This window comes from Oncorhynchus mykiss, chromosome 19, assembly GCF_013265735.2.
Source record: "Oncorhynchus mykiss isolate Arlee chromosome 19, USDA_OmykA_1.1, whole genome shotgun sequence".
NCBI classification, from domain to species: domain Eukaryota; kingdom Metazoa; phylum Chordata; class Actinopteri; order Salmoniformes; family Salmonidae; genus Oncorhynchus; species Oncorhynchus mykiss.
Window position 1 is genome coordinate 17,853,476 of NC_048583.1, and position 22,440 is coordinate 17,875,915.

The 22,440-nt window shown below is 42.4% G+C and overlaps 1 protein-coding gene across 1 annotated transcript; it reads right to left on the bottom strand.

The window, feature by feature from the left end:
- Positions 1 to 20,159: 20,159 nt before the first annotated feature.
- Positions 20,160 to 21,918, bottom strand: LOC110498557 (E3 ubiquitin-protein ligase TRIM21-like). The gene has a single exon (XM_021575219.2). It carries the CDS (start codon positions 21,916 to 21,918, stop codon positions 20,287 to 20,289), a length of 1,632 nt encoding a protein of 543 aa, XP_021430894.2. The 3' UTR covers positions 20,160 to 20,286.
- Between the last annotated feature and the right edge of the window lie 522 nt (positions 21,919 to 22,440).

Consider the following 22,440-nt stretch of genomic DNA (forward strand, 5'->3'; position numbering starts at 1 on the left):
AATCCAGAAAATCACATTGTAGGATTTTTTTATGAATTTATTTGCAAATTATGGTGGAAAGTAAGTATTTGGTCATTAACAAAAGTTTCTCTCAATACTTTGTTATATATCCTTTGTTGGCAATGTGAGGTCAAACGGTTTCTGTAAGTCTTCACAAGGTTTTCACACACTGTTGCTGGTATTTTGGCCCATTCCTCCATGCAGATCTCCTCTAGAGCAGTGATGTTTTGGGGCTGTTGCTGGGCAACACGGACTTTCAACTCCCTCCAAAGATTTTCTATGGGGTTGAGATCTGGAGACTGGCTAGGCCACTCCAGGACCTTGAAATGCTTCTTACGAAGCCACTCCTTCGTTGCCCGGGCGGTGTGTTTGGGATCATTGTCATGCTGAAAGACCCAGCCACGTTTCATCTTCAATGCCCTTGCTGATGGTAGGCTTTGTTACTTTGGTCCCAGCTCTCTGCAGGTCATTCACTAGGTTCCCCCGTGTGGTTCTGGGTTTTTTGCTCACCGTTCTTGTGATCATTTTGACCCCACGGGGTGAGATCTTGCGTGGAGCCCCATATCGAGGGAGATTATCAGTGGTCTTGTATGTCTTCCATTTCCTAATATTTGCTCCCACAGTTGATTTCTTCAAACCAAGCTGCTTACCTATTGCAGATTCAGTCTTCCCAGCCTGGTGCAGGTCTACAATTTTGTTTCTGGTGTCCTTTGACAGCTCTTTGGTCTTGGCCATAGTGGAGTTTGGAGTGTGACTGTTTGAGGTTGTGGACAGGTGTCTTTTATACTGATAACAAGTTCAAACAGGTGCCATTAATACATGTAATGAGTGGAGGACAGAGGAGCCTCTTAAAGAAGAAGTTACAGGTCTGTGAGAGCCAGAAATCTTGCTTGTTTGTAGGTGACCAAATACTTATTTTCCACCATAATTTGCAAATAAATTCATTAAAAATCCTACAATGTGATTTTCTGGATTTTTTTTCTCATTTTGTCTGTCATAGTTGAAGTGTAACTATGATGAAAATTACAGGCATCTCTCATCTTTTAAGTGGGAGAACTTACACAATTGGTGGCTGACTAAATACTTTTTTTGCCCCACTGTACATATGAAATGAGTAATGCAAAATATGTAAACATGATTAAAGTGACTAGTGTTCCATTTTAAAGTGGCCAGTGATTTCAAGTATATGTATATAGTGCAGCAGCCTCTAAGGTGCTACTGATGGCTGTTTAACAGTCTGATGGTCTTGAGATAGAAGCTGTTTTTCAGTCTCTCGGTCCCAGCTTTGATGACCTGTACTGACCTTGCCTTCTGGATGAAAGTGGGGTGAACAGGCAGTGGCTTGGGTGGTTGTTGTCCTTGATGATCTTTTTAGTCTTCCTGTGACATTGGGCACTGTAGGTGTCCTTGAGCGCAGGTAGTTTGCCCCTGGTGATGCCTTGGGCAGACTGCACCACCCTCTGGAAAGCCCTGCGGTTGCGAGTGGTGCAGTTGCCGTAACACGCGGAGGAGATACAGCCCGACAGGATTCTCTCAATTGTGTATCTGTAAATGTTTGTGAGGGTTTTAGGTGCCAATCCAAATTTCTTCAGCATCTTGAGGTTGAAGAGGCGCTGTTGCGCCTTCTTCACCACACTGTCTGTGTGGGTGGATTATTTCAGTTTGTCAGTGATGTGTACGCAGAGAAACTTGACGCTTTCCACTTTCTCCACTGCTGTCCCGTCGATGTGGATAGTGGGGTGCTCCCTCTGCTGTGTCCTGAAGTCCACGATCAGCTCCTTTGTTGACGGTGACGTTGAATGAGGTTATTTTCCTGGCACCACATTCCCAGGGCCCTCACCTCCTCACTGTAGGCTGTCTCGTCATTGTTGGTAATCAGGCCTACTACTGTTGTGTGGTCTGCAAACTTGATGATTGAGTTGGAGGCATGCGTGGCCACGTTGTCATGGGTGAACAGGGAGTACAGTAGGGGGCTGAGAAACGTGTTAAGGATCAGCGAAGTGGAGTTTTTTCCCCCTACCTTCACCACCTGGGGGCGAACCGTCAGGAAGTCCAGGACCCAGTTGCACAGGGTGGGGTTCAGACCTAGGGCCCCGAGCTTAATGATGAGCTTGCAGGGTACTATGGTGTTGAATGCTGAGCTATAGTCAATGAACAGCATTATTACATAGGTATTCCTCTTGTTCAGATGTGATAGGGCAGTGTGCAGTGCGATGGCGATTGCATCGTCTGTGGATCTATTGGGGTGGTAAGCAAATTGAAGTGGGTTTAGGGTCTCAGGTAAGGTAGAGGTGATATGATACTTGACAAGTCTCTCAAAGCACTTCATGATGAAATAAGTGAGTGCTACGGGGCGATTTAGTTCAGTTACCTTTGTTTTCTTGGGTACAGGAACAATGGTGGACATCTTGAAGCATGTGGGGACAGCAGACTGGGATAGAGGGAGATTGAATATGTCCGTTAACACTTCAGCCAGCTGGTCTGCACATGCTCTGAGGACGGAGGCTAGGGAGTGCGTGATGGTCTGTAGACCCTGACACATACGTCTTGTGTCTGAGCCGTTGAATTGGGATCCACTTTGTCTCTGTACTGACGTTTTTCCTGTTTGATTGCCTTGAGGAGGGAATAACTACACTGTTTGTATTCGGCCATATTCCCAGTCACCTTGCCATGATTAAATGCAGTGGTTCGCGCTTTCAGTTCTGCACGAATGCTGCCATCAAGTCAAACAATAGTTGGAGACAGGGGCACCACATGGATTTTGGGCCCCATGAAAAGATATCCCATTGGGCTCCACCACCACAAGCCACACCAACCCTGCACATTAGCTGTAACCACACACCTCCAGAACCCAATCGACCCATTCAAAGCTTTAAATAGCTCTAACTTCGCAGGCTTAAAACTCTATTGTAGTCCAATATTTACCGTACAATATTTACTGACAGTGAGCTGTGAAAATATAACACTGTGCAGACATGCATGCAATGTTCTGCATACAGTGGAATTCACTATTTGATGCAAGACTGATACCCTCTATAAGAAATGTGCTAAAGGCCATCTTTTACAGTCTAAATGTAGTTTTAATGGTACAATTCTTGAATGGAAAATTCTCTTAACATTAATGAATAACTTAAAATAAATATAACTTAAATATACATTAACCTCTTCAATTAAAATAAAGCAACATTATCATCTATAGAATGATATAACAAACAAAATAATAAAATCAGCAGCAGATTTTTGAACTAAGTATACATTCCAACTAGAAAATAAGCAGCTGGAAATGGAAAACCAAATGGAAATGAAAAGGCCTAATGGTGGCGCTAGAGGAAAGGTCAAGAGGTCACCAAATCAATAGGTTTCTTCCACTTGGGGTCTTGATTGTACACAACTAATTTTATGGCAATCCAGCCATTACTTTGAGATATATCTTGTTCTCAGCCTGTGGGGATCATGTGTGTAGTGATCCAATATCCATAGCCATGCCATTGAACAGGTATCACTGGTCCTTGCTCAGCCTTACTCACCAAGAGCCCAGCGCCAAGCCTTCCTGCTAGCAAAGTCACTGATCAAGTCTTTGAAGTCCAGCTTTCTAGCTAACTAACTTTCAATGGACAGCATGGCAAGACTGCAAAGCCTGTCCTGGGACATAGTGGACCTGAAATAGTTTTATATCAGTTTTAGCTTACTGAAAGCTCTCTCACCACCAGTCACAGGCAGTGTGCAAAATATACGTCAAGCAATGTACACTTCTCCAAAAATGCTTTGCAGCTGCATCTTACAAATTGCATTCAGAAGACCAAGAGGGGACAAGTTAGGGGGGAAAGTGGCAGCATATTCAGTGTTCAGGTGTCTTACTTCATTTTGAATCTCAGGTGTAAGTTCTCTGGAATACTTCATGATCAGTGGTTGGCACACAGAAGGGACTTTATCCTCACTAATCTGCCCAACTTTCAGAACAGCAGAAAATTATTCTACAATTTTTGGCAGTAGTGTGGAACCTAGTGTCCAAGTCATTTATGATGTTGTCCATAGCAGTAAAACAACACTGTGTTCTGAAACCTAGTGTCCAAGTCACTTATCATGTTGTCCATAGCAGTAAAACAACACTGTGTTCTGAAACACTGTTGCTGCACTGTCCTGAGCTGTCTTCTCTTGAGAGGTCTCACCATGGAATCTCTTCCTTTTCCTCTGGTGGCTGTGTTCTTTGCTAAATTGAGGTGCAACATCCATTTGTGTAGCAATCAGTGTTGCCTCAGACAGGAGAGACTCCCATCCATCTCTAAGAGCCTGCATCTCTTCCTTTAAGGCTCTGATACTGGCTGCCTCTGTGTCAAGTGAGATTTTTCCTGACTGGAGAATCACATTCCTGTCCTCAATGCATTGCAGTCCCTGCAATTCTCCCAACTGACATGTCATTCAACACAAAGCTGCTCACCTCCTTCAGTTGGGAGTAGGGCTGGTTCAGGGGTATGGGGATGGGGAGAAAGGACTGCTGAGCCTGAAGCTGCATGTGTTGGGCCTGGCACCAGGCAGGGACAGGGACAACGGATTGAGTTTGAATAGCTTGCTAAAAGTTTGCCTGCATTGATTAAATGTCGGCTAAAAGAGGAGCGAAATGTAAACACTCAGAATTTTCTGTGAAGATATTAAGTAACTAATGTTAGGGGAGTAAAAGTAGCCTATTTCACTATGGGCTATGCTAACAGGTTAATTTCCACCACTCACGGACTCACCCACCTTTGTGAAATTTTTTATTTTCTTTCTTTCCTCTCCTGTCTTTCTTTTCTTTCTTTTTCGTTTTTGGAAGCCAGATTTTTCTTTAGGAAGCTGAGACATGATGCTCCACCGGCCCTCCTCACTCACAATTCACTGCTAGCAAGTACCGTTCGCGCCTGGTTTGGGGGCAATACAGAGGCTCTCTGGATGTTTACTTTTTGTCAAAAACAAAGAAAGAAAAAGAAACCGTTAGTTTTATTAGTGCATTGTAAATAAAATGTAGGAAAAAATGTACCCAATGTTCTAATAATTTTTTAGGGCCCCTGTCAGTCACAGGACCTTAGAATCATTCTAACTTTTCCATCCCATACGGCGCCCCTGGGTGGAGAACTAAAGCTGAAAGTATTTTCTGTAGGTAGGAAAATACCTGTGCTCGATGTATGCTGAAAGACTGCATCTGCTGCTTGTGGTGCCTGAATTAGTGTCTAAAATACCTGAATCAAGTAAGTGTCCTATCAGAATCAGATTGATTGTCATGTGCGATGTTGATTATTCTTGCTATTACACGTGTTATATCATTGACAGAATGTATTTTACAATGGAGACTCATTCCAAGATGACAGCAATCGCACATGGTTATTGATGATACTTCTGTCTCTTGTTTGTCTGTTTTCACCACAGAATGCGTACACGGCGACAGATATCAACATAACCAGTTTCTGTAAGTCGACACGTGACGTCTTTGTCATCCTAGTAGAGAATGTCTTCAGAGTGGCCACCATCAACACCATGGACGACTATGTCCTCTTCCTGGGTAAGGTAGCAGCCGCATAGTGACTGTGAGGGAGACTACTAGAGTGAGGGACGTGTACGACAAAATGGCATCAATGAACAGGATGATTGTTTCTGCCTGTGGAGCGTTCCAGTGAGGGTCTGCGAGGGAAACCGGTGTAGCATTTTATGAAGCGTGAGGGAAATTCCCGTCTGACCAAAAGACGACGAGGACCCACCCAGACCAGACCCTTACTGTGAGCTGCCCAGGAGGAGACACATCATCCGCAAACAATTGAGGGACATGGCGACTGAATTTCAGTGAGTCAATTTGAAGAGATTTGCATAAAAAAAATATCTTATAATAAAACCAAGAAAACAAAACATAAAAAGGTACCACTAGTCTTGAAGAAGGCTAGAGCTAATCTTAGGAGAAGGCTAGAGTGAGGGCAGGAAAGGTACCATAGAAAAGCCCCCACTGACAGCTGTCTGTAGGCATTAATGAAGTGTCTACGTGGTCTGAAACCACTGATAATAGCACAAGGTGTTATTGAGCACAAGGTGTTATTTTATGTGTACAGGAAGTATCGTCAAGAGAACCGTTGAAGATACATATTGTGCATAGGATGTAATGACTATAATTTTTTAAGATGCACATGGAGTAATAAGGGAGATTACTGAGTGTGTTTGGGAATAGTACTAAGTGAATGTGAATGTTAGAGTTGTGTGAGTCTTGAAATGACGATTTAAGCTGATTGAAATTTGGATAGTAAGAGATTGAAATTTGAATAATAACTGGTAAGCTGAAGTTCAACAAAGGATTGAAATTTGGACAATAAAAGGATTTGAAATTTGGATAATAAGAGGATTGACATTTAGATAATAAGATATATTATTAGTACTGAGTGAATGAGAGCTGTCAGGGGACTAGCTGCAGTTGATCACTGATAAGTCAGAACCGTCCAGAGTAGTGATGCTCAACTGATACCCCAACCAGTTCTGTGTGAGTTTTTCAATCTGTAATGTTATCTAGGGGTTCTGTCCACCACTGCCTGTCAATCGACAGGAGAAGTCATTGAAAAGTTTGAGAGTATGAGTGAGGGTAGAGAAGCCCCACTGACAGCTGTCTATAGGCATTTCTGGAAATTGTCTATGTGGTCTGACTACTGAGATTTCTTTGAGAACATGTACCTCTCGGGCTGGCGGCACTGTGATCGTTGCTGGTGGTGTGAATGTGAATACCTAAGTTAATTCATAACGTTATATAGGGATTCTGTGTGATGTGAAGATATGACAGGAGAGAGTTCTATTACCGAATATGCTATATGAATAGTATAATGGGTTACTAGAGGTTTGATAAAGTAACAATGGAAAAAATAATAATAATATACAACTTGCTTACCCACATGTAGACTTACGTAAGTGGTGTAAACTGGCTCTGTTTCCCAGTCTATCCTGTCTCAGGTGACAGACTTATTATGGACAGAGCATGCCGTCTATAGTGGACTGATAGGCAGTGCTAGCCCAGTTATAATGCATGTTGATCCCAAAAGGAAGCCCTAGTCTCGAGAGCTTCCTTAAAAAGGAGCTCCTTCCAAAGTTCATCTCTTCCCTTCTGAATTGGCCGATGTATTTTATAAATTTGGCCATGTTAATCCTAAAATAATAGACATTTAATAAGTGTGAAGCAGAAAGTGAATATCCAACAGCAATTTGTAATACATATATAGAGTAACAATGTTAGGGTAGACTAAAATAAATACAATGCCTTCCAATAAGGAAAAAGGTATCATATTTGTTTTGTTTTGTTTTTAAACCTTACATTAGGGGTAAAAGCAGAACATTGTTTGAGAGTGTTCCGTGTGTATTAGCAGTAGACATTGAGAATGTTTTTTCTACTGGAGTGGAAGGGTTTTAGTTGAAGGAAACAGATATGGAGACTAGTGAGAGTAACAAAGACATTGATAAAGAAGGTAAATTGGAAAGATTCATGGTACTCATGATCTATCAGTTGATGTCAAATTGAATGAGTGTTGAAAGTATGTGAATGATAATATGTTATCAGTGGCTTCCAGATAGCCCTCTAATAATGCCATATATTCAATGCTGTAGAGTACTTAAGAAAAAATACTTTAAAGTACTGCTTAATACGTTTTTGGGGTATCTGAACTCTACTTGATTATTATATTTTTGACAACTTTCACTTTTACTTCACTACATTTTTTAAAGAAAATAATGTACTTTTTACTCCATACATTTTCTCTGACACTCAAAAGTACTTGTTACATTTTGAATGCTTAGCAGCACAGGAAAATGGTCCAATTCACACAAAATTCACAGAACATGTGGTCATCCCTATTGCCTCTGATCTGACGGACTCCCTCAACACAAATGCATCTTTTGTAAATGATGTCTGAGTGTTAGAGCATGCCCCTGGTTATCCGTACATTTTCAAAACAAGAAAATGGTGCCATCTGCTTTGCGTAATATAAGGAATTTGAAATGATTTATACTTCTACTTTGACTTTTGATACTTATATTTTAGCAATTACATGTACTTTTGATACTTAAGTATATTTAGAACTAAATACTTTTAGACTTTTACTCAAATAGTATTTTACTGGGTGACTTTCACTTTTACTTGAGTAACTTTCTATTAAGGTATCTATACTTTTACTCAAGTATGACAACTGGGTCGTTTCAATTCAAGGTCACATGACGAACAGAGGGACTGAGCCTTGGGACTGATATCATATTAGAGGTTGCCATCTGTCACACCCTGATCTGTTTCACCTGTCTTTGTGCTTGTCTCCACCCCCCTCCAGGTGTCACCCATCTTCCCCATTATCCCCTGTGTATTTATACCTGTGCTCTCTGTTTGTCTCCAGTTAATTTTGTTTTGTGAAACTTAACAGTGTTTGTTCCCCTGCTCCTGTCTGTATCTTGCTCCTGTTTTCTAGTCCTTCCCGGTTTTGCCCGTTCAGTCTTCCCTGACCCTGAGCCTTCCTGCCGTTATGTACCCTGCCCCACCTCACTGCATTGTTGACCACTGCTTACCCAGACCCTGAGACTGCCTGCCGTTCTGGACCTTTTGCACCCTCTCTGGATTACTGACCTCTGCCTGCCTTTGACCTATCGTTTGCCTGCCCCTGTCCTAGAAATACAGTTTTGTTTCTTCGACACAGTCTGCATCTGGGTCATACCTGAAACCTGATACCAGCTGTTGTTTGGGTTAAAGATAAGTTTTCGGTGGACAAAAGAGATACGTCACGAGTGAAAATTTGTGGTTCTCACTGAAATCAAACAGGGGACATTTGGGACAGAGGTACAAATAATTGAAAAAGAGACATGTTTGACCATTTCCAATTACTTGGACTAAATTCTATAGTTTGGGTAATGCCAGTGATTTAAGTAAGAAGGTAACGTCATCTAAAACAATAATCTGTTTCCTTTACGTGGAACTGTGTGGAACTGTGTTTACGTGGAACTGCATCCATATGCATTCAGATCCAACATGGCGCAGCCAGCGCCATCAATAAATGAGGAAAGTTGCCTAAATAAGCCACATTTACGTGTCCTTATAACCAGTCTATAACAAATGACAAAAACACTATTTATCGTGTCGCGTATGCAAAACTTTATAGCCTATTTTTGGGGAGGTTTTCGCCTAATTTCCTAAATCAATAGTTGTAACAATAGTACACCTCACGGTTCAGCTTTCAGAGGTTTGAGTGTTGGGCCAGTAACCGAAAAGTTGCTGGATCGAATCCCCGAGCTGGCGAGGTAAAAATCTGTTGTTCTGCCCCTTAGCAAGGCAGTTAACCCACTGTTCCCTGGGCCAATGACGTGGATGTCAATTAAGGCAGCCCCCTGCACTTCTCTGATTCAGAGGTATTGGGTTAAATGCGGAAGATACATTTCAGTTGAATGCATTCAGTTGTACAACTGACTAGGTATCCCCCTTTCCCTTTCCTCTACTGGCCCGCTTCCACCTGGGCACTGTGGCCATCCTCGTTTACATCCACAACCAGGTCAAAGGCTAAGAAGGTGCCATATCATTAGATTCTCTTTGAGAGAGAATAAGAGGTTAAGAGAGAAAAATTGTGTAACTTTCTTTCAAAGGTCAGCATTAGATCTAAATTATGTTAAATTAAAGCAATATAACTTGTATTAGGTTTTAAGTTAATTTGAGTTGAATGAAGTGAATATTGGCTTAGCAACTGCGTGACGCAACGTGACAACGTGAACATGAATGTTCAAGAATCCCAAATTGCATTATGCATTTCCTCCTTCTTTCTAGAGTAGCTTTGATGGCAGTTGGGTTTTTGATGCCAATGTTATCTCACAAATGTGAGGATGTTTGAGGTGGAAAAACCAAAAATGAAGAATTCTCATTCTTTCAACATTTTATTGGCGACAATGTCTGGTATGCATATAAACAAATCTGAGGCGTTACCACCCCGTGTTAGAGACCAAGTGGGCATGACTGGGCATGATTGAAATCATACTCAACCCTCAAATATCCAAAGAACATCATATATTTCTCAGAATCTCGCAAATCTCTGTTCTGAATGGTACTGACTATATGACAAATGATCTTATTTACCCTTTGCAGTCAATTTTGGAATAATAATAAATGCCGTTTTTTTGGTTCAGCTCCCCTTTGAGGGATAGTTTTCCTTCTGTCAAAGAAGGTCAACAATATGGGTAGGTGAAAAGCTATGATCCCTTATTGATATCACTTATTAAATCCACTTCATCAATGTGGATGCAGGGGAGGAGACAAGTTAAAGAAGGATTTTTAAGCCTTGCGACAGTTGAGACATGGATTGTGTATGTCTGCCATTCAGTGGGTGAATGCACAAGACACAACACAATATTTAAGTGCCTTTAAGGGGTGTATGGTAGTAGGTGCGTGGCGCACCTGTTTGAATGTGTTAAGAACTGCAATGCTGCAGGGCCTTTTACGCTTATCAAGAATGGTTACCACCCAAAGGACATCCAGCCAACTTAACCGAACTGTGGGAAGTATTGGAGTCAACATGTTTTGTGCACTCAGTATATTATGATGTACAGAAAGGTTTTAATTTGAATTTCTTTATAATATTTCAGAGGAGATCCGTGGCAACACAATCTCACACTCAATTCGTGCAAATCTGTACAAAAAGTAATTCAGCAGATTTTGTGCATTTTAGTTTGGCTTAATTCGTGTGAAAATATATTTTTTGTCCGACTTCATTCGTAGGAAAATACACACATTTTTGTGTTACTTCAATTATAGGAAAACTTCGGAACAATCTTTTAAAAGTTATTGGAGCAATGCATTTTGGGCAGTGGTGTTCTACACATTTATTTATATAAAAAACAAATGTGTTAACAACCCAATATTGTAAATTAACCAGGTTGTCACCGAAATACTTATAATATAATAGTATCCTTACGTTTTATGAAATTCTTTATTAATGCCAATGCTGTTTTCTATGCTTGTTTTCGCTTAATACTTTTGTATGCTGGTGTCACGACGGTCAGTCCCTCTCCTTGTTCGGGCGGCGTTCGGTGGTCGACATCACCGGTCTTCTAGCCATAGCTGATCCACTTTTCATTTTCCATTTGTTTTGTCTTGTCTTCCCACACAACTGGTTTCAATTCCATCATTACATGTTGTGTATTTAACCCTCTGTTCCCCCCATGTCCTTGTCTGGAATTGTTTATTGTAAGTGCTTGTGCACGTTATGCTGGTGTGCAACGGGTTTTGTACCTATTGTATTGTTTATTCTGTTTACGGTGATTTTATTATTAAAATACGCCGTTGTAACACAGTTTTCGCTCTCCTGCACCTGACTTCTCTGCCGCCAGTACGCACCCCTTACAGAATTCCGGACCAAACTTATGGAGTCAGCAGGAGCAGGTACAGGGGTGGAGGAGCGCGTCCGGGAGCATACAGCAATGCTACACCATCTTGGCACCGCCATGGACTGCGTTGTCCAGACAATGGACCGCTGAGAAAGACAGGGAGTTCTCCCAGCGCCTCCTCCAGCACAACCGGGGTCTCCACTATGCGCCCTTTCTTCTCCTGGACCAAGTGGGATTCGTCTCTCCCTTCCCCAGGAATACGATGGGAAGGCTGCGAACTGCCAGGGGTCCTATTGCAGCTGGACCTATACCTGGCGACCATCCACCCGGCTCCTTCGGGCCATGAGAGGGTGTGTGCTCTCGTCTCGTGCCTCACCGGGAAAGCCCTGGAGTGGGCCAACGACGTGTGGAGAGATGCGGCGTTGGACCAGTTTGAGGAGTTCACCCGCCGCTTCCGGGCAGTCTTCGACCACCCGCCCGAGGGTAGAGCGGCGGGTGAACGCCTCTTCCATCTGAGGCAGGGGACGAGGAGCGTCCAGGAGTTCGCCCTGGAGTTTCGACCATTATAGCTGCAGTCTGAGCGAGGACGTCCGTCGGGAGTTGGCCTGCAGAGACACCACCCTCACGTTCGACCAGCTGGTGGACCTGTCCATCCGGCTGGATAACCTGCTGGCTACCCGCGGACGTTCAGATTGGGGTTTGTTGGTTCCATCCCCCCGCACCCCCTCTCCAATACCCATTGAGCTGGGAGAGGCGGTGCGCAGGGAGACCGGAGGGGGTTCCAGCTCGTGCACCATCAGTGGCCGCAGAGGTCACACTGCCGGTCGGTGCTGAGTTGGTTCCTCTGGGTATCGAGGCAGCAGGCAGGGCGCTCTGGCGTCACCCCAGGTGAGCCAGCACCATTCTCACCCAGAGCCCTCTGTTGCACATATCTTTGTGTATGTCACTTTTCCTATGTTTGTGTATGAGTTTTCCCCGCATTCCCAGCATAAGGCGCTCGTCGATTCAGGCACGGCTGGGAATTTCATAGGTGGATTGTTTGCCCATAGTTTCCCCATTGTTCCCGTGGCGGTGCCGTTCCCCGTTCACGCCTTAGATAGTCGACCATTAGGGTCAGGGTTGATTAGGGAGGCCACCGCTCTTCTGGGCATGGTGACGCAGGGGGGTCACAAGGAGAGAATTAGTATCTTCCTTATTGATTCTCCTGCATTTCCCATGGTGCTAGGGAATGATCTGAACCAGATCACGGTGAGGTATAGTTAGTTACCTGCTACCGCTCATAGCCACAGCAATAGAGTCAATGTAACGGGGCGCGCTTCTTCACCAAACTAGATCTCAGGAGCGCTTACAACCTGGTGCGTATCCGGGAGGGAGACGAGTGGAAGACGGCTTTCAGTACCACCTTTGGGCACTATGAGCACCTCGTCATGCCATACGGGTTGATGAATGCTTCATCAGTCTTCCAAGCCTTTGTAGATGAGATTTTCAGGGACCTGCACGGGCAGGGTGTAGTGGTGTATATTGATGACATTCTGATATACTTCGCTACACGCGCCGAGCATGTGTCACTGGTGCGCAGGGTACTTGGTTGCCTGTTGGAGCATGACCTGTACGTCAAGGCTGAGGAATGCATGTTCTTCCAGCAGTCCGTCTCCTTCCTAGGGTATCGCATTTCCACTTCAGGGGTGGAGATGGAGCGCATTTCAGCCTTGCGTAATTGGCAGACTCCCACCACTGTAAAGGAGGTGCAGCGGTTCTTAGGGTTTGCCAACTATTACCGGAGGTTTATCCGGAGTTTTGGTCAGGAAGTGGCTCCCATTACCTCAATACTGAAGGGGGGCCTGGTACGTTTGCAGTGGTCAGCTGAGGTGGACAGGGCTTTTAGTCACCTGAGGGCTCTGTTTACCTCGGCTCCAGTGCTGGCCCATCCGGATCCCTCTTTGGCGTTCATAGTGGAGGTGGACGTGTCCGAGGCTGGGATAGGAGCTGTGCTCTATCAGCGCTCGGGTACGCCACCAAAGCTCCGCCCCTGTGCCTTCTTCTCGAAAGAAGCTCAGCCTGGCGGAGCAAAACTATGACGTGGGGGACCGGGAGCTGTTGGCTGTCGTAAAGGCCTTGAAGGCGTGGAGACATTGGCTTGAGGGGGCTAGGCACCCTTTTCTCATCTGGACTGACCACCGCAATCTGGAGTACATCCGGGCAGCGAGGAGACTGAACCCTCGCCAGGCAAGGTGGGCCATGTTGTTCACCCATTTTGTGTTCACCCTTTCCTGTAGACCAGGCTCCCAGAACGTGAAGGCAAACGCATTGTCCCGGCTGTATGACACAGAGGAGCGGCCCATGGATCCCACTCCCATACTCCTCACCCCCTGCCTGGTTGCGCCGGTAGTGTGGGAGCTGGACACTGACATTGAGCAGGTGTTACGTGCAGAGCCCGCTCCCGTCCAGTATCTTACTGGGCGTCTGTACGTCTCGTCTGCTGTTCATGACCGGTTGATCTATTGGGCCCACACGTCACCCTCCTCTGGTCATCCTGAGATCGGTCGGACAGTGCACTGTTTGAGCGGGAGGTACTAGTGGCCCACATTGGCTAAGGACGTGAGGGTTCATGTTTCCTCCTACTCGGTGTGCGCCCAGTGTAAGGCTCCAAGGCACTGCCCAGAGGGAAGCTACACCCCTTACCCGTTCCACAACGGCCTTGGTCGCACCTGTCGGTGGATTTTCTTACCGATCTTCCCCCCTCACAGGGTAACACCGCGATCCTGGTCATTGTGGATCGGTTCTCTAAGTCCTGTCGTCTCCTCCTTCTGTCCGGTCTCCCTATGGCCCTACAGACTGTGGAGGTCTTGTTTACGCACGTCTTCAAGCACTACGGGGTGCCTGAGGATATAGTGTCTGATCGAGGTCCCCAGTTCACGTATAGGGTCTGGAGGGCGTTCATGGAACGTCTGGGGTCTCGATCAGCCTTACTACAGGGTTTCACCCCGAGAGTAATGGGCAGGTGGAGAAAGTAAATCAGGATGTGGGCAGGTTTCCTAAAAATTAGTAATCTTAACCGCTTAACTGCATCTTGGGCAGGAAGTCTTGATAAAAAGGATCTATACATAATCATACTTGAGACACATCAGGTGATACAGTTTCTTTGTAAGTGGGATAGTCATACTTCTAAAGAAAACATACCCAAAGCCCTTTTCTTGTAATCTTATCATTTTGACCTGTTGCACTGACATATGTTCTGTACTAGTCGTCAGAATATGGAACCTGTTGTTTAACAAATCTGCTATGTCCTTCAAAAAGTTGGTGCTGGCTTATCAGCTCATAATTCGGAACTAAAAAATGTACTTCAATCTACTTCAATTTTGGACACAGTTCCACAGATTATTGTTTTAGCTTCTTACTTATATCACTGGTGTTAAAACCTGTTGAGTGTATGGGGCAGTATTTAGATTTTTGGATGAAAAACGTACCCAAATTGAACTGCCTATTTCTCAGGCCCAGAATCTAGAATATGCATATAATTGTCAAATTCGGATAGAAAACACTCTAAAGTTTCCAAAACTGTCAAAATATTGTCTGTGAGTATAACAGAACTGATATTGCAGGTGAAAACCTGAGGAAAATTCAACCAGGAAGTGGCCTCTATTTTGAAAGCTCCATGTTCCATTGAATGCCTTCCCTCCATTTAAAGGGATATCAACCAGATTCCTTTTCCTACGGCTTCCCCATGTTGTGAACAGTCTTTAGACATAGTTTCATGCTTTTATTTAGAAAAATGAGCGAGAAATATCACATTGCGTCAGTGTATTGCGTCAATTCTGGGTGTTCCCAGAATTTTGCTTGCGCAACAGTTTGGAACAGCCATTGTGTCTCTCTCTCCTTTTGACAAAGCTAAAGTCCCGGTTGATATATTATCGATTATATATTGAAAAAACAACATGAGGATTGGTGATAAAAACGTTTGACATGTTTCTGTGGACATTACGGATACTATTTGGAATTTTCGTCTGCGATGTCGTGACCGCTCGCGCCTGTGGATTTCTGAACATAACGCGTCAAACAAATGGAGGTATTTTGGATGTAAAAATCTATCTTTATGGAACAAAAGGAACTTTTATTATGTAACTGGGAGTCTCGTGAGTGTAAACATCCGAAGATCATTAAAGGTAAGCAATTTAATTTATTGTTTTTCTGACTTTCGTGACCAATCTACTTGGCGGCTAGCTGTTTGTAATATTTTGTCTACTGAGAGAGATGTTTTTACATACACTTGGATAGCTTTCGCCGAAAAGCTTTATTGAAATCTGACACGCCAGGTGGATTAACAACAAGCTAAGCTGTGTTTTGCTATATTGCACTTGTGATTTCATGAAAATTAAAAAAAAATGTAATTTAATTTGAATTTGGCGCACTGCAATCCAGCTGATGTTGACGTAAATGATCCCGCTAACGGGATGGATGCATCAAGAAGTTAACCAAACTATAAAATTCAGTAATAAAAATTGGAAATGGTAAAAAATGTCTCTTATTCAATTATACATACCTCTGTCCCACATGTCCCACTGTGTCCGTTACAGCCTGTTTGAGTTCAGTGAGTACCACTACATTTTCCCCTGGTGGCTTATCTATTTGTCCACAGGAAGCTTATCTCTAACCTAAACACCAGATGGCAGCCTCTAATATAATCAGTCCCAAGGCACAATCCCTCTTTTCATCATGTGACCTTGTATCGAAACATTTACTTCTACAAATTACAAAAATATTGCATTATTAGAGTGCCATCTGAAAACCACTAATATCACCATCCACTTTGTTACTTTCACCAGTCTCCATATCTGTTTCATTCAACTAGGATCCTTTCTTCCTAATAGGAAGACCCTCTCAATCTCTACTGCTAATGCACACGGATCACTCTCAAACAATGTTCTGCTTTTACCCCTATTGTAAGGTTAAAAAACAAAACAGACATGATACATTTCTCCTTATTGGAAGCCACTGTTTTAATTTTAGCCTACCCTAACAATGTTACTCTATATATTTATTACTAATTTCTGTTGTATATTCACTTTCTGCTTCACACTTATTAAATGTCTATTATTTTGAGATGTATACGTATGTAATGCGCCGAAATGATAAAATACATCGGCCAATTCAGAAGGGGAGAGATAAACACTATATCTGGGCTGGCACTGTCTATCAGTCCACTGTAGATGGGGTGCTCTGTCCATAATAAGTTTGGCACCTGAGACAGGATAGACTGGGCCTTATGTTTAGTTAACAAAACTCAGCTCACATAGAACTGGTTTGAGAATTCACTCAGACTCGCACCTCTTTCACGTCACACAGAATCCCTATATACTGTTATAAACCTTAGGTGTTCACACCACTCCATGTGCATCTTCAACGATTCCGTCGTTACATCCTATGCACAATATGTACCTTCAAAGTTTCTTGCAGCTATTTCCTATACATATAAAACGACACCCCATGCTCAATAACACCTTGTGCTATTACTAGTAGTCCCAGAGTACGATGGGTGGTGGTGGACGGAACCCATTGACAACATTATATATCGAAACATACAGTTGAAGTCGGAAGATTACGTACACCTTAGCCAAATACATTTAAACTCAGTTTTTCACAAATCCTGACATTTAAACCTAGTAAAAATCCTATTGTCTTAGGTCAGTTAGGATCACCACTTTATTTTAAGGAATGTGAAATGTCAGAATAATAGTAGAGAGAATGATTTATTTCAGCTTTTATTTTTTTTTATCACATAAAAATTCAGTTACACCAGCTTTGTCAGGAGGAATGGGCCAAATTTCACGCAACTTATTGCGGGAAGCTTGTGGGAGGCTACCCAAAACGATTGACCCAAGTTAAACAATTTAAAGGCAACGCTATCGAATACTAATTGAGTGTATGTAAACGTCTGACCCACTGGAATTGTGATACAATGAATTATAAGTGAAATAATCTGTCTGTAAACAATTGTTGGAAAAATTACTTATGGCATGCACAAAGAAGATGTCCGAACCGACTTGCCAAAACTACATTTGGTTATCATGAAATTGAATGACTCCAACTTAAATGTGTGTAAACTTCCGACTTCAACTGTACCTGTATTAATAACCGATAAAGAAAACAAGAGAATACAAGATTTCACATATAATTTATCTTCGCCTGCTTTTGTCAATCACCTGTTTCTATCTGTGTGAAACAGTTTGTGCACTTTATCAGATTTTTCCAGAAGAGTTTGAGACACTTTGCTTGTGTGCGCAACATACAGCACAGTCTATACACTTCAGTTTCACTTAAGTAAAGTGACATTGACATGCTGCTCCCCACCCAGTGCTGCTCTGAGCTCTGGAACAGAATTAACCCTTTCACATGTCTGATCTCTCTTCATTCATGATACATTCTTGATACAACAGTGTCAATCAGAAATGTTAATTAAGGAGTTACTGCAGATGTATTGAAGGTTTTCTAAAGACATCGACTACAATAGAATTCACAGGGGATGAACAAATACAGTCCGTCTAGGTAGATTTGATCCTTATTTAACCTTTCACTGCAGTAGACTAAATCAGGGTCACACAGTGTTTCTTGTTAGTCTTCAACAAATCTACTTTGAAACAAAAGTCTACACCTCACGCGCATGGTTCTGGGCTTAATAAAAGACACCTGTACCATGTCAGATGTAGAGTTAAAATGTAATACATTGAGTTTGAACCCCGATATTACACTTTATATACATCACAGAATACTGAAATATAACAAAACGGTTTGACATAGCAACACTGGATTTTCGACTGTTTAAATTTTTTTTTTTTCTTTTACTAATTATGAACATATGAAACATTCATAACATTCCACCCATGCAGGAAAGGGCTACATGAGCAGGAAACATCAAGATTATTAAACATACTCACTTTCACTTATCCTGATAAGGATGTTTTATATTAGTTTTAAAAAATTAAAATGCAGGTCCTACAAAAAATGTGAATTGTCTTTTGTTAAAGGCAACGCTTGATCATAACTGACAATACCTAAATTGTGGCGATAATGCAACATTTGACCAATTAGTACTTATTGAGTTGTTGACAATGTATCCATAAAAAAAAATTGAATATCTATGACTGTATCTCTATTCATGAATGAGAGCAGAGTTTTAACCCCAAATATCTTTGATAAAATGTTTATACAGAGTAATAAAATAAATAAAAACAAGCAATGTTTGTGAGCGCTATCGGGAAAGACAGGATCAGTTCAGTGGGGGATATGAGTTTGTGTCTGTAATGCCATTAAGATATCCACTAAGAGGGAGAAACAATAAATGAATATACCCAATAATAACAACTATATATACCCAACAATAAAACAATATATTTAAAACTACTACTATTATTTATAACTACTACAAATACTATGTGAACCCAGGTCTGTCCTGTATGAGTTTGATTATTCCTATCTCTTCTTTTCCTCTACCTTCTGGTGGACATCAGGAATGAATCTCGGCTGGCCATGACCCCCATCCTGTCGTCTATGCTGGATCTGGCCTGCCATCACCTGGGCTTCGTGACCAAAGGATCCTTCATCATCACCCTGGTGGAGATCCCTTGCCTCATCCTCACCTACATCCACAATCAGCTGCAAGGGAAAGTACTTCCTTTATTATATTAACTGTCTTAGATCCACAGCCAGTATGTCCTTTATCGTCCTCATCTACATCCAGAACTTTGGAACCTGCTCTAAGGCTGAGTATGTCCTTCAACACATTCACTTATACAGTATGGACACACAGCTTTAAGGCTGAGTAGTCCTTTGTCACATTCCCCAAAATCCACAACCAGTTACAACTTTATTTAGCGGAGACACACTTTTTTTGCCAGAATTTCTGGTGACCACACCACACCACAAATCTGAGACAACCTTAAAGTCAATACATTTAGATTTTTACATGAACAAATAACCTTAAATGTATTATATTTTCATCTCTCTTATCAAAATTAAGAGAACCAATACATTTACTCAATAAAATTGTATTTCCGTCTTTCTTAAAAAAGTTTGTATATTGTCCCATAATATAATCTGTACTCTTATTTTTTTGTCTCCCCCTATCGCCCAAAAAATATGTTTATACAGTTGAAGTCAGAAGTTTACATACACTTAGGTTGGAGTCATTAAAACTCGTTTTTCAACCACTCCACAAATGTATTGTTAACAAACTATAGTTTGCAAGTGCATGACACAAGTCATTTTTCCAACAATTGTTTACAGACAGATTATTTCACTTATAAATCACTGTATCACAATTCCAGTGGGTTATAAGTTTACATACACTTAAGTTGACTGTGCCTTTAAACAGCTTGGAAAATTGCAGAAAATGATGTCATGGCTTTAGAAACTTCTGATAGGCTAATTGACATAATTTGAGTCAATTGGAGGTGTTCCTGTAGATGTATTTCAAGGCCCACCTTCAAACTCAGGGCCTCTTTGCTTAACATCATGGGAAAATCAAAAGAAAACAGCCAAAACCTAGTGTAGTCCTAGAGTGTAGTCCTAGAGTGTAGTCCTAGAGTGTAGTCCTAGAGTGTAGTCCTAGAGTGTGCAAAGCAGTCATCAAGGCAAAAGGTGGCTACTTTGAAGAATCTAAAATCTAAAATATATTTTGATTTGTTTAACACTTTTTGGTTTACTACTATTTGTTATTTCATAGTTTTGATGTCTTCCCTATTATTCTCATATGTAGAAAATAGTACAAATAAAGAAAACCCTTGAATGAGTAGGTGTCCAAACATTTGACTGCTACTGTACATGTATTTGGGTTTTTTAATATGTTGAACCAACTACACCTTTAAGTCAATTTCAGTTGATAGCCTTTTCAGCAAATATAAGCATTGATTACCTATGTTATGATGAAAATGTTCCTCCATTGTTTAATCAGTGTGTGTGAATGACAGGAGAAATGATGAGTGGGGCTGAGTTTTTACCACCAGCATTCATACAGGGGCTGAAGAATGGATAGAGTTTCTCTGTAAAGGTGCAGCCAGTGAAAGAGTAGATATGAGACCTGGCCTCCACATCGTAAAAAGAGACCTGACCCTCCTCGTAGTCAACGAACACCCCCACCTTCTGGGGCTTCTCTCTCAAGGAAAGGAAGACAGGGGGGAAGGTACAGGCTTTGTAAGTATTCCCATCCCTCAGAGACACAGTCCAGAGTCTATACGCAGAGCTAGGTGAGATATTAACCTTCCTGCCTTTGGGCTGTCTGGCCACACCTACATCCCAGTCAGTTTTCCGCTTAACCGTCACCTCATAGTAAAATCTCCCTGAGGAGAAGCCATCCTTTCCAAGGACAATGGGATACTGATAAAACCTTTTTGGATTGGGAGGACGATTCTGTGGTGTGTCTCCACATCGTACTTGTTTTCCATCTTCAGACATGATGAGATATAGATGTGCCGTATCGGGGTCCAGAGTCACATCTACTGCATACTGCCGAATCCTCTTCAGTTTGACTTCAAGCAGCTTCTCCATCTCTTTATTCAGTGTCTCCTCCAGCTGAGACACAGCTCTCCTCACAGTCCCCACACAGAGATCACTGTGAACACTGATCTCAGACCAGTCCTTGGTGAGTGGAGGGGTGCACACCACGGATGAGAAGCTCTGGAGAAGTTGGAGGTGGTCCTCAGTGTGTGAGAGCTGCTTCAGCTCAGTGCTTCTCCTCTTTAGCTCAGTGATTTCCTGCTCCAGTTCTTTAATGAGCCCTTCAGCCTGACACTCTACCGCTTTCTGCCTCTCCTCAATCACCTCAATGAGCTCCGCCTGGCTTTTCTCAATGGATCGCACCAGAGCAGTGAAGACCTTTATGCTGTCTGCTATCTCTCTCTCTGCATCTCTCTTGCTGAGATCTACTGAGAATTTGATATCTTTAACCTTCTTCAGTCGCCCCTGGATAATCAGCTGTACTTCTGCCTCAGTTTTCCCCAGCTGAACCTTCCTCTCCTCAGACTCTTCCTCTATAGGAACAGTGTCATGAGTCTTGTGGTCTGTTTCAGTGCAGAACTGACACACACATGTCTGGTCAGTCCTACAGAACAGCTCCAGGAGTCTGTCGTGCTTCTTACAGATCCTGTCTTCCAGGTTCACCACAGGGTCGATCAGTTTGTGTCTCTTTAATGGTAAGGCTATCTGATGAGGCTCAAGGTGAGTCTCACAGTAAGAGGTCTGACACACCAGGCAGGACTTCAGGGCTTTGTGCTTCATCCCAGTACAGACGTCACAGGGAACTATTTCCGGGTTGGAAGGGGACCCATCTTTACGTCTGTCTCTCGTCTTTTTAAAATTCTCTACAACTTCTCTGAAGGTTGCGTTGATGTGAAGCTTAGGTCGTCTCGAGAATGTCTCCTGACACAGTGGACATTGACACATGTTCTTGCCATTCCAGTACTTTGTGACACAGGCCATGCAGAAGTTGTGTCCACATGAAGTGGAGACTGGCTCAGTGAACACATCCAGACAGATAGAGCACAGGAACTGCTCTTCAGACAGGAGACTGCTGGAGGAAGCCATATCTAGAAAGAAGGCGGAACTATGAATTATTTCCTGGAATGAGTCAGCTCTCGATTGTTTCAGTGCCATTGTCAACATGGCATTTAGAGACACTAACCAACACTGATTAAAATTGTTTAAACATACAACCAGGGTTGGGTAGGTTACTTTCTAAATGTAATCCGATACAGTTACTAGTTACCTGTCCGATATTGTAATCAGTTACATAACTTTAGGATTACCCAAACTCAGTAACGTTCCGTGCATTCCGTTACTTTTAGATTACTTTCCCCTTAAGAGGCATTAGAAGAAAACAAAAATGTATGTTACCAATTGAACGACATCTATCGCAGGACAAATCAATGTTAAAGTTTACATAGCTGGCCATATATGGATGTTACATTTACTTAATGGATTGGTTATGTAGGCTTCTTCTAACCCATTGCTTTCTACTACATATAATAACACGATTAAATTATATATTTACAATCAAAAACCAAAGTCTATCAGAATTCCAGTCATTCCAATAAATGTTATACCTCT

Excerpts from the sequence above, each read along its gene's own strand:
- LOC110498557 (XM_021575219.2), bottom strand. The coding sequence starts at position 21,918 with ATGGCTTCCTCCAGCAGTCTCCTGTCTGAAGAGCAGTTCCTGTGCTCT.